A 17,216-nucleotide genomic window follows, 5' to 3' on the forward strand; every position below is an offset into this window, starting at 1 on the left:
GCCCTCAAAGATTCAACAGGCAATTGGATTTCAGATTACATATAACTTCAGCAACTAATAACATACGGTTATAAAAACCTTTATACTACTTCCTACACCATCTCTTAAAGACGTTACCCAACAATTAATTATAATGCTCTAACACAAGAAGATGCTAGGGCTATAACATCACTAGTAACTGATAAAAAAATATTTGAAGCTGTCCGTTCTTTCCAGGTACTAAAATCACCAAGGCCTGATGGCCTTCATCTATTATTTTTTCAAAAATTCTGGCCTCAAATAAAGCAATAAGTAATTCAATTATGTAAACATATTTTCCAACGGGGACACATCCCAAATGAGTTAAACAAGACATATTTGTTTAATCCCTAAAATTAAAAGTCCATCAACAAGGGGTCACTTTAGACCTAATTTTGTGCAATACACTGTACAAACTCATTACCAAAATAATTGTTAATCGAATCAAACTTTTTCTAGACAAAATTATTCATCCTGCATAGTCACCTTTCCAGAAAAATCGTCGAGCGGCAGACAATGCCATAATCGTTCAAGAATTACTAAATCATTTTAGAAATTCTAGGTCAAAATGCTCAAACATGCTTCTTAAAATAGACATAGAAAAAGCACTCGATCGATTGGAATGGAGCTTTATACGCCAAACATTAACTTACTTTAATCTCCCACAATATTTAATATCTCTCATTATGTCCTGTGTATCCACAACCACTACCGCTATACTTTTAAATGATTCCCCTACCAATTTCTTCACACCCACTAGAGGTATTAGGTAAGGTGACCCGCTATCACCATATCTCTTTATTATGTGCATGGAAATATTATCTCAAAGTATAAACAATTTTGTAGACTACAATCAATGGAAACCGATTTCCTTAAACGCCAAAGCTTGGCAAATATCACACTTGTTCTTCGCGAACGACATTATATTGGCCTAAAAAATAAACACTACTAGTTGTCATAAAATTATTGATTTACTGGATCACTTCGCTCAGCTATCAGGTCAAAAAATTAATTTTGAAAAATAAAGAGTTTACTTCTCTAAATATTATACACCCACATATAAGAAGGGAAAATCATCAGCTGGATTTGGGGGCGTATTCAGAGATAACAAAGGGGATTGGGTAATGGGCTACACAGGCCAACACCCAATAACCAATGTTATGATATCGAACTTCTGGCACTGCTATGAGGATTGCAAATTGGCACAAACTAACGCTATTGGAAAACCACATGGATGCACAAGAAGTAATAAAAATGCTTCACAATCCACTAATAATGTAGTCCCCTTGCTTACTGATTGTATATTCCTGATCCAGAGCCTTAGTAATCCACCAGTACTTCACACATACAGAAAGTAAAATATGGTAGCGGATCAATTAGCATATTTTGGGATGAAACTGATGGAAAGCAATATCATCTTTTTGGCAAATCCTCCACACTTCATTTGAACGCAACTCATGGAAGACAAGCAGGGCCATACGACGCTTAGGATGGCTAGTATAAACAATTCCAATAATACACCGTTGGACTCGCCTTCCACAAGCATAGACTCCCACACAATAATACTATGTAATGAACCCGTCAGAACAAATAGCTCTAGTACTCATCATCAAATACAAAGGCACAATAGTGTCGATAGTAGATCTAACAGACTTTTTGTACTTCTGCCCGAGGGCAGATACTCCCTGTAATGCATGTTTAGTTAATATAAAGTAGTCTTTTAAATAAATAAATAAAAAACAAATCCTTTTGTGTCCTGTTTGGCCACTTCAGACACGTGTTACCTTTTAATTCTAATTTAACTACGATGTTTATTTTAGATACAGACAAAATATATTATCTACTTTGATAAACTCAAAGGACTCACGAAGAATATATTCTAGGGTGGATTCTAGATCTACGTTAAAAGACTTTCTTATCATTTTTAAGGAGAAGGGATTAACCAATTGATCAGAAATATATCACTGTCTTGTCTGGTCTCAATTTATGTGATGATATTTAATTGGATATAAAATTTTAATTTTTTTTTAAACTTGTAATTTAAAATAAAATATAAATATTTATGTAATTATAATAATTTTATTAATTATAAAATAAAAATAAAAATTAAATTATTTGAAGTATAAAATAAAGTCATTCTTTTTTTAATAAAATAAAATACAAAAAGTTTCCCATATAAATGGAAGAGACAAAATATATTACTACGATAAGTTTTTGCCATTCTCACCTTTTTTTCCGCCATTAATAACTTGTACTTTAACAAGAATAAATAACTCTTCTCTTTGTTCTTATCACTTACGGGTCAAATTAAAAATATCTGACTATTCGTTTTTTTATTCCCGTTAAGAATATCTTATTATTCCTCGAAAACTTGTCAAAGGGGCTATCAAATTTACGTGACTATCGCAAATAAATATAAACAAATCGTCTCGTTTTAAACTACAAATAGCTTACTACTACTACTAATAATTAGCTGCTTTCTTAATAACAAAGTCATCTAAATTCTACTTTTCAACTAGTACTAGTACTCCAAAAATGGCTTTTTTCCAAGTCCATTAGCCTACCAAAAATCCTAATCCTTCAATTTTTTTCTTCTCTGTATTAAGTATACAAGGGGTATAGATAATTTTTTCGTGAAAATCGTGAAATTTGGTTGATGGAATCAAGAGGATCGTTGAAATCGTTGGCGCCGGGGTTCAGATTTCACCCGACGGATGAAGAATTGGTTCGTTATTATCTGCGCCGTAAAATCACAGGGAAACCCATTAAATCTGCTCCTATTTCTGATATTGATATTTACAAAGTTGAGCCTTGGGATCTTCCTGGTTAGTCCCCTTTAACGTTCTTACCTTTCTTCTAGAACCTTCTATAACTCATATATTGATGTAAAGTTCTTTTTTTTTAATTTTATGGTCGATTGATTGTCTGTACAGATCTTTTGAAATCATAGTGTATATGGGTTGGTCAGTGGCGGTAAGGATTAAAGGGGTTTACTTTTTTCCCAATTTATTGGTAAATTGCCAAGAATTTATGTAATTCAGGTAATATAAAAGGTAATTGTATAAATGGTAAGCAAACTGCTATAGCAGGTTAAATTATACGGATGATGTAAAATATTCATTACTTTAGCGGTCTATATATCTTAAATCCTTATTTGTGGGCTTAATGGCTATGCTAGTTAGAAGAGTGGTGCCTATTGAACTTATAATAGATGCCTGATTACATAAGTTCATTGTGATGGTTTGTTCTACTTGCTAATTGTAATTTTTTTTCTTTTGTTCAATTTGGGTCATAGAAATATTGGCCATAGTTCAATGATCCCAGGGGTTTGGTTTAGTGTAAGAGCACAACACGTGATGTGTGGGTTGTTGGGCTTGAGTCACTGGTTCGAGACAAAAGCCGGGTATTTAAGTAGAGAAGGATAGAGGGGCGGGCTCATTATCTGCACAGTGTCCAACTGTGAGCCACTGGCCGTTGGGGATTTTTCGGCTATTAATGAAAAACTGGCGATCACATGTATGTAAATATTCTGACTGCAGTACCTATTTTATGTGTCGGCATGTATCACTTGTGAATAATTATCATCAAATTATTTTTTATGTTGCCTCCCTGGAAGTACTAGAACCAGAGCTTTAAGCTTATGTCCATTGATTGATAAAAATTTGTTGACTGCAACTTGGCAACTTATTCGGGATTGGATTATGATAATATCTGTAGTATGGTTGAATTGATTGTTAGGTATTTGTGAGTTATATTGTAAGCTTATGGTGCAATAGGCAAGTCGAGGCTGAAAACAAGAGATTTGGAATGGTACTTCTTTAGCGTTCTTGATAAGAAGTATGGTAATGGAGCAAGGACGAACCGAGCTACAGAAAAAGGCTACTGGAAGACAACTGGAAAGGATAGGGCTGTCCATCGCAATAAGTCTCAGGTTGTGGGGATGAAGAAGACTCTAGTTTTTCACAGTGGTCGGGCTCCAAAGGGTCAGAGGACTAATTGGGTGATGCATGAGTACAGACTGATTGATGAGGAGTTAGATAGAGCTGGAATTCCTCAGGTGAGGGTTCTTTTTCCTTTTTATTTTTTGAAGATGTGTGTATATAGTCATATTTGTCATTGGAAAATAGTGGCTTTGTTTTAGTTTTTGTAAAATTTATCAGCATCTCACATTCTTGTCCAGTTGCCCCAAAGCTGCTTCTGGAGGGAAATAGAGAGATGCTGAAGATAAATAGTCAAATGGACAGAGTGAATGCAAATTCTTCTTTCTACCCGCTTGCCCTTGATTGTGAGTGCTTGTGGGGTTGTCTCTTTTTTTATCTTTTCCTTTTTTGGGGGGTGGGGGGGATCCTCTTCGTGTAAGATGCTTACCTATTGTTGTCACCTATTCTAATTTTCTTCTCTTTTTGGCGGAAGGATGCGTTCGTGGTATGCAGAGTCTTCCAGAAGAGTGGTGCAGGGCCGAAAAATGGGGAACAGTATGGGGCACCTTTTATAGAGGAGGAATGGGAGGATGATGAGTTACAGGTGCTTCTGAAGGACGAGGCTGCTGATGAATTTGTATTTGATGATGATATTTATTTAGATGGAATTGAACTTGACCAGGTATTCATCTCTGATATATCTGTTGCTGTTCCCTTTATTTTGTGCATGCGTAGGTTATGTGGAATGCCTTCTCTCTCTCTCTCTCTCTCTCTCTCTCTCCCTTATAAACTGACAAGTTGTTCTAGCGTGACAAGTTACTTGTGTCACTTATAGCCTGCTTGGCCAAGCTTCTAAAATCGGCTTATTTTAGAAGTGCTTTTCAAAAAAGTATTTTTGGTGAGAATGAGTCTGTGGTTGACTAATTAATTTGAAAAGTTCTTTTGAGCAACACTTAGTGTTTAACCAAGCTTTTAAAAAGTGCCCAAGTGTATTTCTCACAAGTGCTTTTCGCCAAAAAGAAGCTTGGCCAAACAGGCTATTAGTGTTCGAAAGTATTATAACACATAGATATGCTCTCACTTTGCTATATTTCTATATGTTAGTAATCGCTTGTATCTTGTCATTAGAAGGAGTCACTCTAAGAAGTTAGCATGCATCTGCAACCAACAGGTCACTGTTACTATAAAAACACCAACTTTCTGGACATTTCCAATTTCGTTGTTTCTCTTATTTGACAAGGTGTACAGGCCTTCTTTGAAACTTAAACCTGGTGAAGTTTAGTAGCATTCTACACGAAAGTTTGAGCTAGCATAGTTTTATCTAGCATTGTTCTGCCTTTAAGATTTAAGAGTTAAGGGTCTATTGCTCTGGGAATCTGGCTGTCTTTTTTCTTATTTTTCCCGGAATGGCGATCTGGATACGCGGTCCTTTTGTTACTGACTCGACATGCATCATCTAATAACAAAACAGCCTAGCCTTGCTGGAATGTGCATTTACTTGCTGCTGAGTTCTGTGGCAAATAGATCAACTTGCTATTGCTTTTAGTGGCTCGTGGCCATGTCTCCATGAGCTGTTGGCATCATCAGAAAATAGAAACTCATCCTTTCTGAGTGCATGTGTTTGAACGCTAAAGCCTTACTATTGAAGACATTTGTCATTAACTTTAAAAAAACTCATCCTTGTCTTACTGTTCTGTGGTGTTACCTAAAACCTATCTGTGAAAATTTGGATGTAATAACGACAGTATGAGACCGAGAGCATTTTGTTCCTGCTGGTTGAATGTTTATGTGGTTGCGATTTCGGACCCTTTTGAAGCTATGGTCAGGCTAGTTGTTTGTTGAAATTTACAGTAGTAGTCAATTGACATTTAAATTTCTAATTTAAAGTGTCTTATAAAAAATAGATATATATCTTCCCTTGTTCCTTTCTGCAGTACTGGTGTTTTCATAAGTTAATACACATCAATTTTCCTTTTCCTCTTCTGAGAAGTAATTCCTGCTTCTGTCCGAAGTAAAAAGTGGCTTTTTAAGGTAGAGAATTGATGGGGATAAGTTTTAACTGAGTGGAGTGTCTCTTTTTCTTGGGTTGGTATCTAATTTTAACATTTAAATCTATTTCAGCACTTCTAAGAGAAATTAAGTCATGTATTATAACATTTAAACCTATTTCAGTGCTTGTAAAAGAAAGGTCCTTGTGAAGTTGTATATTAGGGTATACCTAAGTTGCTCGGACACAGGTGCGGGTGTCCGACACGGGTGCGGATCTAGAGGTTGGATCCTTTGAAATGTAAATTCTAAGATTCGGGGATACGGATTCTAGTACGGATACGGGGAAGGGAATCCGGCTAAACATAATTAAAAAAAAAAATAAAAAATATAAAAATATCTCTAAATTATGAGAAATTATGTGGAATACTTACGTATAGCTTGTAAAGTGTGGATTTCTTTTTTGTTCTCAAGTTGTAGAAAGTAAATGATTGATTTCCTAGATAAAGTATGCTATTTTCTTCAAATTTACCCTAGTTTTGGTTTTTATTTCGGAAATCAAATTGTATCTCGTCTCGAATTTTTTCGTCCGTCATGGTCAAAGTACCCAAAATTGTTTGACCAGATCCGGTACCCACAATCATACTAGTGTCGTGTCGACATGAGTGCGGCACCTAAACTGCCGTATCGGAGCAGCTTAGGGGTATATCCTTCTTGTGAGCAGTATGAATGTGTTTTTGGAAAAAACCCGCCTCTGCTATACTGGTTTATTCAATTTAATTGAGGTGCGCGCAAGCTGACAAAGACACCACCCATATAAAAAATAAATAAATGAATGAATGTGTTTTTTAATTGAAGCAATATCTTTGAGATTTCTGATCACGTGAACATGGTAATTTTCTTACCTCTTGAACCTTTAACTTGGATGTATATCCGTTTCTATAGGAAGTTGTACGAGGTCTAGAAGTCTCTGATATCATGAAACTTCAAAATAGTTTATCACCATCTGTGAATACAACACAGAGTTCTGCTGCGTTCATAATATTTGCCAAAATCGTGTGCTGTTCTGATGTCTGGTAATGCTTCTCTTGCGCCCAGATTCTTGGAACCGAAACCACTTTGAATCGTGTTCCCTTCCTGTTCATAATATTGCCAAAACTGTGTGCTGTTAATATTGGATTACGGTTATCTATATGTTCTGATTTCTCTTAATGCTTCTCTTGCACCTAGATTCTTGGAACCGAAACCACTTTGAATAGTGCTCCTCTTCCTTTGGACTACTGTTATGGTGAAAATGGAAGTAGTGAGGAGACAAATAACTCCTCTGATTCACAAAATTGGCTGCAGCAACCTGACGAGCTAAAACCAATTGATCTAGCTGTTCAACAGAATGTTGATGTCGATCCAGTCATGCATGAATATATTGGTGAATCAAGCAAGAATGTGAACTCTGAAGATGTGGATTACTTGCTTAATGAACCAACTGTAAATGCAACTGATGACCTTCAATTTAAGGAAGAAGCTTTCCTCGAAGCTAATGATCTTTCAAATCCCATTGAGGTTGATAGCTCTGGTTTTGACATGCTTGAGGAATACCTTACTTTCTTTGATGCAAATGATGATTTCCAGAATATGGGTTTTGATCCTTCAGTTTTGTTTGGAAATGATGATCAAATTTCTGATCAAGCACTGCTGGCTGAGAAGGTAAACTTTATTTTTGCCAGCTTCCCTCTCTCTTAGCTGTTACAGCAGTGTTCGTGCTGAGGCTTACATGTTATGTTTCTACTTTGGCAGAACATCGGTGAGGTAACTCAGCAATTTATTGCACCCAACGAAGGGCTTGGTGAATATAAGAATGATTTTGCATCATCCTCTAAACTGGAACTGACTAAATTTGGATCAGGTAATGATGGGACTTTCTATTTTGATTTTGTTCCTGATGATACCTTTGGGTATATACTAATTTGGTCATTGTTATTTATTTTTCAATATTGTAGATCATCAGTATCCATTTATGAAGCAGGCAAGCAAGATGTTGAGCAATATTCATGCTCCTCCAGCATTTGCTTCAGAGTTCCCTACAAAAGATGCAACTCTCCGTCTGAATTCATTGTCTCAGTCATCTAGTTCAGTGCAGGTCACTGCTGGTTTTCAAATGAGGGACATGACTGTGGGTAGCAATGGGACGGGGTGGCCATTGGGCAAGCATGCGGATTACAATATTTTCCTGTCTTTTGGCATTTCACGAGGTAGTGATGAGTCCGCCGTGGAGTCATTTTATAGCATTCATCCTGGAAAGACGACTTCAATCATATCAAGGGGCTGGTTCTATTATCTATTCTTTTCGTTCCTAATGCTTTGTATGAGCTTCAAAATTGGGACCATAATTTGTGCCAGTTAAGGTATCAGCACTTTAGGAAGCTCAATTATGCTGAAGCTCGAGGTTGCTGTTATTATACAAATTCTCGGTACATTATTAGATCTCAACTAAGACTTTATACTGTGTCCTAAAGGAGGAATTTTCTTTCTTTTCCTTTTTGCCTTCCTTTTTTGGGTGGTAAGTTAGATAAAGTTTGCAGTCTACTGATTGCTTAAAGTAAGCGAGGTTTTGGATCATTTTAAGCTTCCAGCTCTGAAACTTGAACATGTTATATATAACAGTTGTTGAGGTTTTTATTTGGAAGACTTTCTTGAAACATGTAGGAAAACTTTGCCAGCATGATTGTCTTGTGTGTTAAATCCGCGTGAGGATTTTACTTACTGGTGGCTTGTTTATCATATAGAAATTTTTCTTTCAATCGCAAAATCTCTGATTTGGCGTGTGTATGAATATGTAGGAAGACGTTGATGAACTAAGTTAAGTAATAGCGATTAACATTTTACGTAGTTGGACTAGATTGAAATATTGAAACTTCAGAAAACTATATAGTAAAGTAGCGAAGTTCATAGGAGCAGTACGCAAGCAAGAGATTCATCCATTTTCCAGACCGCGAATGTGGTTCCGAATCTCTTAGCATCGTAAAATGCTACAGCCTCAGGGTTGACAGGAGGCTAATTCTCCCAGAGCAAACCCACCACTTCGTCGGGCGGTGCTTGTGTGGAGGGTGCGCCACCTGAAATCGGGCTTGTAGCTCTCGTCTTACCAACAAGCCGAGAGCTGATGGATGTTGGTCACGACTACTATTAAAAAGCTCCTATGAAGATAAATATTTCACAAGGATTACTAGACTTGTGAACTATAAAGTTAGTTTGGTGCTTTGAAAGTAGATGCAAAAGTGCAATTTATCATCAAACAAGAACTTTCAGAGGCAAGATTTTAGCTCATAGAGGAACTTGTGCATGAAAAGATTACTACTCTCAGCGGTAGTCAAATATCTTGCCTTTTAGGAGGGCACTTCTTGAAACTGTCTCATTCATTATATTATTCCCTAGTCATCCAAATTTATTGGTAGACTGCACATCAATAGTATAATAAATTACAAACAACATTGAGGTTGGTAAACACTAGTATTATCTTGTCTATGCAAAGCTCTGATAATATATTCTGCAAAATGTTTTGCTTAGTAGTTTCACATTTCTCCAGGAAGCATTGTATCCCCTGGTAGATCACAGACAGCGATACCCTAAAAGGAAAATGAAAACAAAAAAGAAAAAGAGAAAAATATTTAGTTCATTCCGCGATAAAGAAGAAAACAAAAAATTTCAAGAGTATCTCGTGGCTGTTTAATAATACTCACCTCTCCTGTAAGGTGAGCTACACATCTTTTCTCCGCGAGCAACTCATCTTCTGACTGCACAATTTTAATAACTTAATTAAATTATATCTCACCACGTCTTTTTAACCATGTTTAACTGTGTGACCACCTCGGTTGAATGTTTAAATGATTAGAGGGAGGACATAATTACTTAATTATATTAGGTCTCAACACAATCTCGAGCAGTAGTTTTCTTTATGTTAAAGACTGTGTACTTCAAAATTCCCAAATTAGAGAAAAGGTTGAGCACCTTTTTAATTCGGCTTCGAAGATAATCGTCAAAAATTACCTCCTTTACTAGTTCATAGTCGCCATCTCCCTGCAATCAGTTAAGTATCTCAGAGCTGAAGATAGTGTGTGCTTAACATTTGACAAGATAAAGTAAGAAATTACAAAGGAGAAAAAACTAACTTTTGATCTACAAGGCATGCTGAAAACTATATCCTCTGCTATCCCATATGGATTTCCACTTGTATACACCTACACATTTAATTTGTAGCAATATTATAACAAGAAACTCCCAAATGAAAACATATAACATGTAATTGAACGAAAACTTGGTCTTTTGCGCAGGTAATGTTATACTGCACTATACTGGTGTGTCACCTACATCATCCGAGTATTTATAGTCACCAAACCCCACAATTTTCTTCTAAGTGTGCGTAAACTGGTCCATAGACGGGTAAAGGCAGTAAGTTAGCTGTTCTATGCCACGGATACCAATTTGTTGGGCTAAGCCAGATCAAAGATACTCTTAACATGATGTGAAACAGTCCACTTTGGACTAAACTCTCACGGTTTTCCTCGAATAGTCTCACACTATTAAGTGTACCCCTACACATTGTGTATCTTCTTTTCTTATCAACTTTCAATATTTGACTTTTTTGGCACGCCCAACACTAACTTATAGTACGACGAACTTAGGCCATCAATTTTATGCATAAAAGTTTCATCAACTGGCACAGTAACTCAGAGTAAATGAGTGAAGTCACTGATACAAAAGCTTGTGTATGTTAGAATGAGAGTTAATGAACTTACTCCAGTAGAAAACCAATCGCCTTCAGGCGTAGGAGTGACGAGTGATCTTATTGCATCAACAATTGACACAGCAGTTGATGCAGCTGAAGATCTTCCCCATTTCTGAATAAGTGCACCACCTCTCTGGAAATTAATTTAAAGAATTAGATACTTTTCAACAAAACAGATGAATGGTGTATAGGAGAATATTGAATTGGATATTTTACCTTTTGGACTTTTTCAGTGAACTCTTCTTCTAACCATTTAGTGTCTTTAATCACCTCTTTAACTGGCAATCCATTAATCTTAGCATTTAAAAAGTCTGGAACCTGATATCAAAATGATGTTAGTAAAACTAATGATTTTGAAGAAATTACAAATGAAAATGAAACACAATGACCTGAGTAGTTGAGTGGTTGCCCCATATGGTAACATTAGATACTTTGTCATAAAATACTCCAGCTTTTAGAGCCAGCTGCACAAACCATGAGATTGTCTCTTACTTTTTGTTCACTATGGAAAAAGGCAGCCCGGTGCACTAAACTTCCGCTATGCGCGAGGTTCGGAGAAGGGCCGGACCATAAGGGTCTATTGTACGCAGTCTTACCCTGCATTTCTGCAAGATGTTGTTTTCACGGCTCGAACCCGTGACCTCCTGGTCACATGACAACAACTTTACTAGTTATGCCAAGGCTCCCTTCTTGTTCACTATGGAAAGAGGAGTTTAATTTCCCGTACCGTCACTGGAACTTTACTCACTATAACAATCATGAGACAATTTTTTATCATTTTAAAGTAACTGAATTTTTCCCTAAAGGCATAAATTTTACCTACTATAACAATATAGTCACCTTGATGAATACGTCTTATCGTTATAGTAGGTAAATCATGTGACTTTAGTGTTATGGTAGATAAAGTTTATACTTTAAGATGACAGAAAATAGTATTGTGACTTTACTGACTGTTATAGTGGAGAAAGTTCAGTGACGATACGTAAAATTAATCTTATAAAGAGGTAATGCAAATACTTAAATGTAGCGAGTGAAGGGATACCTGGCATTTTGCTCTATTTTCATCTAACCTAGTCAAAGCATGGAAGTTCTTTGCTGGTATGTTTGGAGCATTTTTCAAACAAATCAATGCACTAGAAAGAAACAGAAAGATATTAGCAATGGAGTAACAGATTCACAGAAAAATCAGAGTTGGAATTGAGTGAGACACTTCTTTACTTGGTATTACAAGGGTTCCCAACTACTATCACTTTGACATTACGCGATGCAACAGCATTGAGAGCTTTCCCCTGTAATCATTTGACAAACAATGCAAAATATTGTCTCAAAATTTCATCTAAGACAATCCTTAAAAACATACATCTGAGCAGTTTTAGTCCTTTATATTTACCAAAATTGAGCAATTTTAATCTCTATTATACTTAGAACCAATGTTTTAAAAGGCAGGGGCATGAGGCGAGGCGTAAGCCCTGAGACATGGGGCGTAAGTCCCACGAATCTTTAAATTTTACTAATTTCAAGAATTTTAAGATTGTATAAAATAAAAATAATTATAAAAATTACACTAAAATCACAAAATTATAACAAATAATCTATTTAGAATATTTTTAAATTATAATTCAACTATGAATAATACGAAAAGTATGACATATATCATAATATGCAAATTAGCTGCAACGTCGTTACAACTCAAACATCAAAAGTAATGTATTCGATACGAAATCTTATACATATCTCTTAAGGAGTAATGAATCTTGAAAGAATTTCGATATTATAAAGTGATATTTTTTTAAAATACTCCTTTTATTTAATATGCTTTCTATCTGAAAGAGAATTTATATAAAAACATAATTCACAATTTAAATATGATTCTCTAGCATCATTTATTTTTAAGTTTCAACAAGTTAATAAAGTGACACATAAGTCACCATACAATATACCAAGATAACAAATTATTTTATAAATAATTAATAGCTAATACTGAGCTATTAAATTAATAAGTATTGTATCTCGTAAACATGAAAAAAATAATATTTAGAAAAATAATTATAAAAAAATTATGGACTATTATATAATAAAGACATAACAAAAGTTAATAAATAAATACTTTTTAAATGAAAGATTTATTTAAAATTTACTATCATAGCAGTCTTGGTGGATAACGTGATAATTTTTATTTTAATTATGACATAAAATACTCTCTACTTAATGATTTATGATTAAGAAAAAAGTAATTTTGAATAGTTAACGATTTTATTAAGAAAATTTGTGGATTTACAAGGTTAGTTACACACAATTGCATAAAGTTCTATTAGGCGAGCCCAGTACGCTAAACCCCGACGTGTTCAGGGCGTAAGCCCTGCCGGCCGAGGCGTAAGTCTCACGGAACTAAACCCCACACATAAGCTCAGGGGCGTTTTACGAGTGCTTCGCCTTGGGGCGAGCCCCAGGCGAGTCCCAATTCTGCCTTTTAAAACATAGCTTAGAACACACGACAATAGTTACATTTCATAGAATTGACTCATGAGAAGCACATAAGCCATTTAAACTGAGGAAACCATCGGGTCGGATGTTTCCCCTATTCATTTGTCCAACTCGTACCTTAAGAAAAACTAGATTATTAGGGGAAATGAATAAGAAATTTGTCTTGACGGGATTTTCAGTTTAAACGGCTCATGTGCTTCTAACGAGCCAACTCAAAGAAATAAAACTATCATCACATTTTTTAAACATAAAAGTGCTCAAGTTTTGTAAACATAACGAACTAAAAGATTTTTTTGTCATTTTCTCGAAAAAAAAACTTTATAATCTGAAGAGAAGAAGAAGAAACCTGCTCAGCGAAAATTTGACCATTTATATCCAATAAGCCAGCTCGTTCCATACCAGGACCTCGAGGCTTTGCTCCAATGAGAAGTGCCCATTCTGCATCCTGGAAAACCTCGTAGGGATCGGTACCGATATTCACTTCCCTAAGCAAAGGATACAAAGAGTCTTCTAGTTCCATAGCAACTCCTGCATATTAACAGCTGATTATTATTTATTAATAAAGCAGCGAGTTTTGGAACTCCACATATATCCTATAATTGCATAAGGATGAAATGTGATACTCGCTGCGATCTAATTTTATGTGACGTTATTTTCTTATCAGTCCATTTAAAAAAGAACAAACAACTTTCTATAGGTAAAAACAATTTAACTTTTAGTTTTTCATTTCGCCCTTACTGGCATGCTTTTATAGGCATAGTCTTAAACTTCATGCACAATCAAACACCACTACATAAATTGGAATATAGGGAGTAAAAAATATGGATGTAAATGAATGGAAAACGAAAAATAACTGAAGACATACCTTCGAGCGCTAGGATTGAGCGCTCGGACCCCAATAACCTTAATGCAATAGGCTGATCTGGTCCAAAAACCTCACCAGATGCAAGCTGAGAAATCAAACACATTATCTACTTTGTTTCCAGGCATGTTACTAATTTAACAGGAAGATTTGGTTTTTTCCAAATTTTAAAAAGGTTAATTGCGTTTTACTTTGAAAAGAAGATGATTAGCAATCATCCCAGCAGCACCAGAGACAGAAACAGTTGTCATTTTCTTCCACGACTTCGTCTCTTCTTCCTGTTAATAAAATTTAAAAGAAAAATAGAAACAGAGATCATGGGTCTCCCTTTACCTTTTTGAAGTGTCCGACCAACATACGTTTTCAATTAAATGCTCCAAAAATGCCCTCTAAAAGTAGTGTATTTTTTAGGATTTGACACAATTGTGGCAACAATTTTAGAAAGTCCGAGCAATATAGTTTTCAGTTGGATGCTTATGTTTTTTTCGCATGATAATATAGTCAAACTTTGTTAAGTTCATTTGTTATCTCATATATTTGTTACTATATTATTGCAGTTTAACTTGTGATAGCAGATTAATTATCACTTTGACCAGGTTACAATCAGAGGCGGATCCAAAAATTGAAGGTGGCGGGTGCCATATTTACTTTAATGTACACCTTGACTATAACGTTTGTTAGAAATGTATATTCGGTTCGATCACATCAACTTAATAGGTTTTTATTTACAAATATAAAAATTACATCTTTTATATATCAAGAAACAAATAAAATTAACATTTTGAATAATATATCACATCTCTATTATTAACAATACAAGTAAAAATAACATTTCCACTAGTGAAAGTATATTCTTTCTTATAAATTAAAAATAAATTTTCACATGTAAAATTAATAGTAATATTTTTTATTTAGAGAATCACACCCTCTCTATTAAAGAAAAATTTGTACAAGTAAAATAACATCTTAGATGAGAGAACTACACCAATTCAGAATAAGAAAAAATAGAAAAAACATCTTCAATAGTTAAACAACACCCCATAAGTAAATGTAAAATTCGAGAATTTACAAGTCCCTAAAACTCAAAAACAAAAATTTTATGGTTTTTTTGTACAATACGTATGAAATTTCATTGCAATTTAAAAGTAAAATGATTTAAACTTTACACAACTATAGAAAAGCACAAAATTATGGTATGGTAAACAAAAGAAATTATAAAAAATGAATTTGATCTCAATCCAAACTTTTCACCGAGACCCGAGTTTTTCAGTTTTAAAAGAAGGAAACTCTAATATTTGAGATTAAGAGCAATACTTTTATTTTACCACACCGAATATTTATACCAAATTATACTAATTTACCATGTCTACATCACGCCCCTTGAGTGTGGCCCTTTCCGGACCATGTGTGAACGAAGGATGCTTTGTGCATTAGGCTGTTTTTTTGTTTTTTGTTTTACCATGGTTAAGTGATAAATTAATGTGAGAATTTTCATTTAGTTAACTATAGTTTACTGTTAACCATATCTTTAAATACATGTGTCGTATATTTATTGGAGTGGTGTAAATGTATCCCGGTACGAGTAAGTATTTACTTTGGAGCATGAGCCCTACACACAATCAAACCTCGCAAAACGTCCTCACAATCATGACACTTTTGTCTAGTTTGAGACTGCGAGTGGCAAGATTAACTATTTAACTTTGCTTAAGAAAATTTCAGCATACGTATATACAAATTTTGCCAACCCAGTGGATGCCATGCCACCCTCACCTAGAAGGGTGGATCCGCTACCGGTTACAATCAATGTTTATCCTAGAAATATAAATATAATTACCAAATAAGTTACCTAATTATATTTCTTACACAAATAATGCATACAACTTAAACTCATATCATGATTTAAATCAAATTCAAGAAATCTAAGAGAAGTTTCAGAGTATGCATGTTAGAACTTACAGCCTTGAGATCATAAGTGAGACAAAAAACTCCATAGCACTCTGGTTTCTTCTTTGGATCATCAGTTTGTACTACTGTTGGCGCTTGAACTTCTCTGCAACACCAATTAAGATGACAAAATTAAATCATAAAAGAAAACACTACTAAAAAAAATTAGAATTAGCTACGAACGTCGTCGTTAATCTGTCGCTAAATCGCACATAGCTAATAGAATTTTTTTTATAATATGTCGCTAATCCGTTAGCAACGAATTTTACTGTTTAGCTACAGAATTTATGTGTCGCTAATTTCTGTTTTTTTAGTAGTGAAAAAAAAAGATTTAAACATCATCAATATTTTAAAAATCAAGAAAGTAGCAACATACTTAGACGTTACAGAGCAACAAATTTGAGAATAATGAGTTCTTGGTAGAGGCCTAAGACTGAAACGGCGCTTCTGGGAAATCTGAGCTGATACATAAGAAAACTGTGATGAGTAAACATTGGTCTTTTTTGTAAATGAAGAAGAAGGAATAAACTCTGCTACTGCCATTGTAGCAGAGAGAAAAGAAGAAGTATGTGTATAATACAAAGACAAGTGAAGTGGGCAAAAAAAGGTGAGATTGTTTTCAGGGAATATTGAGAAGTGTTTGGAAGGGAAGAAGACAGGGGAAAGGGGAAATGAGTTTGTGGTTTTGGAGGGAGAAGAGAGGGACAGGGTTTTGGATCAAGTGTTGATTTTGAAATGTAGGTATAAGGCCATAGGATATGACACTTGTCAACTACTATCCTCATCCCTTTACCTTTATGTTGCATCTTGTCATCTATATTTTGACTTGTAAATACTTACTCGTATTGAATATTTATACGAAAATACTTTGTGCATATAAGTTTTTACCTATTGACCTTACTATGTGCAAGGTAAATTTAGAATTTGAATTTTATGAATTACAAATATCGCCGAACTCACTAATCATTTGAGTTACTGTGGTCGAAATTTAATATGTTAACATATTCAGTAGATTATTTAATACTATACATAATATCTGCGCTAAAGTTACTGAGGCCAAATATATATGGGCCCCTCGGTCCCTAACCATGTGCACTCCCACTCGTTATTTTTTTTTTTTTTTTTTTGCGCTTCTTTCGGCTGCTAGAGAAACATGAGATAATTATCTACTGTTATGGAAAAATTAGATAAGATTAATTTTTATAGTAAAAGTGCTATT

At 34.8% G+C, this 17,216-nt stretch overlaps 2 protein-coding genes across 3 annotated transcripts; one reads left to right on the forward strand and one right to left on the reverse strand.

The window, feature by feature from the left end:
• The first annotated feature begins 2,402 nt into the window (after window positions 1-2,402).
• Window positions 2,403-8,620, forward strand: LOC107769199 (NAC domain-containing protein 53-like). The gene is made up of 6 exons (XM_016588398.2): window positions 2,403-2,843; window positions 3,795-4,075; window positions 4,432-4,620; window positions 7,155-7,628; window positions 7,719-7,827; window positions 7,922-8,620. The coding sequence occupies exons 1-6, from the start codon at window positions 2,675-2,677 to the stop codon at window positions 8,323-8,325; spliced, it is 1,626 nt and encodes a 541-aa protein (XP_016443884.1). The 5' UTR covers window positions 2,403-2,674; the 3' UTR covers window positions 8,326-8,620.
• A 640-nt stretch (window positions 8,621-9,260) lies between these two features.
• LOC107769200 (malate dehydrogenase [NADP], chloroplastic-like) lies at window positions 9,261-16,736 on the reverse strand. Of its 2 annotated transcripts, XM_016588399.2 has the most exons (14): window positions 16,374-16,736; window positions 16,010-16,103; window positions 14,245-14,331; window positions 14,057-14,141; window positions 13,538-13,719; window positions 11,926-11,996; window positions 11,750-11,840; window positions 11,097-11,171; window positions 10,924-11,025; window positions 10,718-10,840; window positions 10,091-10,159; window positions 9,930-9,998; window positions 9,662-9,715; window positions 9,261-9,547 (listed from the first exon to the last, which is right to left on the reverse strand). In XM_016588399.2, exons 1-14 carry the CDS (start codon window positions 16,538-16,540, stop codon window positions 9,494-9,496), a joined length of 1,323 nt encoding a protein of 440 aa, XP_016443885.1. In that variant the 5' UTR covers window positions 16,541-16,736; the 3' UTR covers window positions 9,261-9,493. The 2 variants fall into 2 exon arrangements, with proteins under 2 accessions (XP_016443885.1, XP_016443886.1); XM_016588400.2 differs by lacking the exon at window positions 14,245-14,331 and having other exon boundaries at window positions 16,374-16,730.
• Between the last annotated feature and the right edge of the window lie 480 nt (window positions 16,737-17,216).

This window comes from Nicotiana tabacum, chromosome 13 (assembly GCF_000715075.1).
Source record: "Nicotiana tabacum cultivar K326 chromosome 13, ASM71507v2, whole genome shotgun sequence".
NCBI classification, from domain to species: domain Eukaryota; kingdom Viridiplantae; phylum Streptophyta; class Magnoliopsida; order Solanales; family Solanaceae; genus Nicotiana; species Nicotiana tabacum.

Bases quoted from the DNA above. Each gene is read 5' to 3' on its own strand.
- LOC107769200 (XM_016588399.2), bottom strand. From the start codon at position 16,540: ATGGCAGTAGCAGAGTTTATTCCTTCTTCTTCATTTACAAAAAAGACC. The intron at 14,142-14,244 runs GTAAAACGCAAT...TTGATTTCTCAG, and splicing joins CTAATCATCTTCTTTTCAAA to CTTGCATCTGGTGAGGTTTT. The intron at 11,997-13,537 runs GTTTCTTCTTCT...AAATGATTACAG, and splicing joins GTCAAATTTTCGCTGAGCAG to GGGAAAGCTCTCAATGCTGT.
- LOC107769199 (XM_016588398.2), top strand. From the start codon at position 2,675: ATGGAATCAAGAGGATCGTTGAAATCGTTGGCGCCGGGGTTCAGATTT. The intron at 4,621-7,154 runs GTATTCATCTCT...TCTTGCACCTAG, and splicing joins ATGGAATTGAACTTGACCAG to ATTCTTGGAACCGAAACCAC. The intron at 7,828-7,921 runs GTAATGATGGGA...TCAATATTGTAG, and splicing joins ACTGACTAAATTTGGATCAG to ATCATCAGTATCCATTTATG.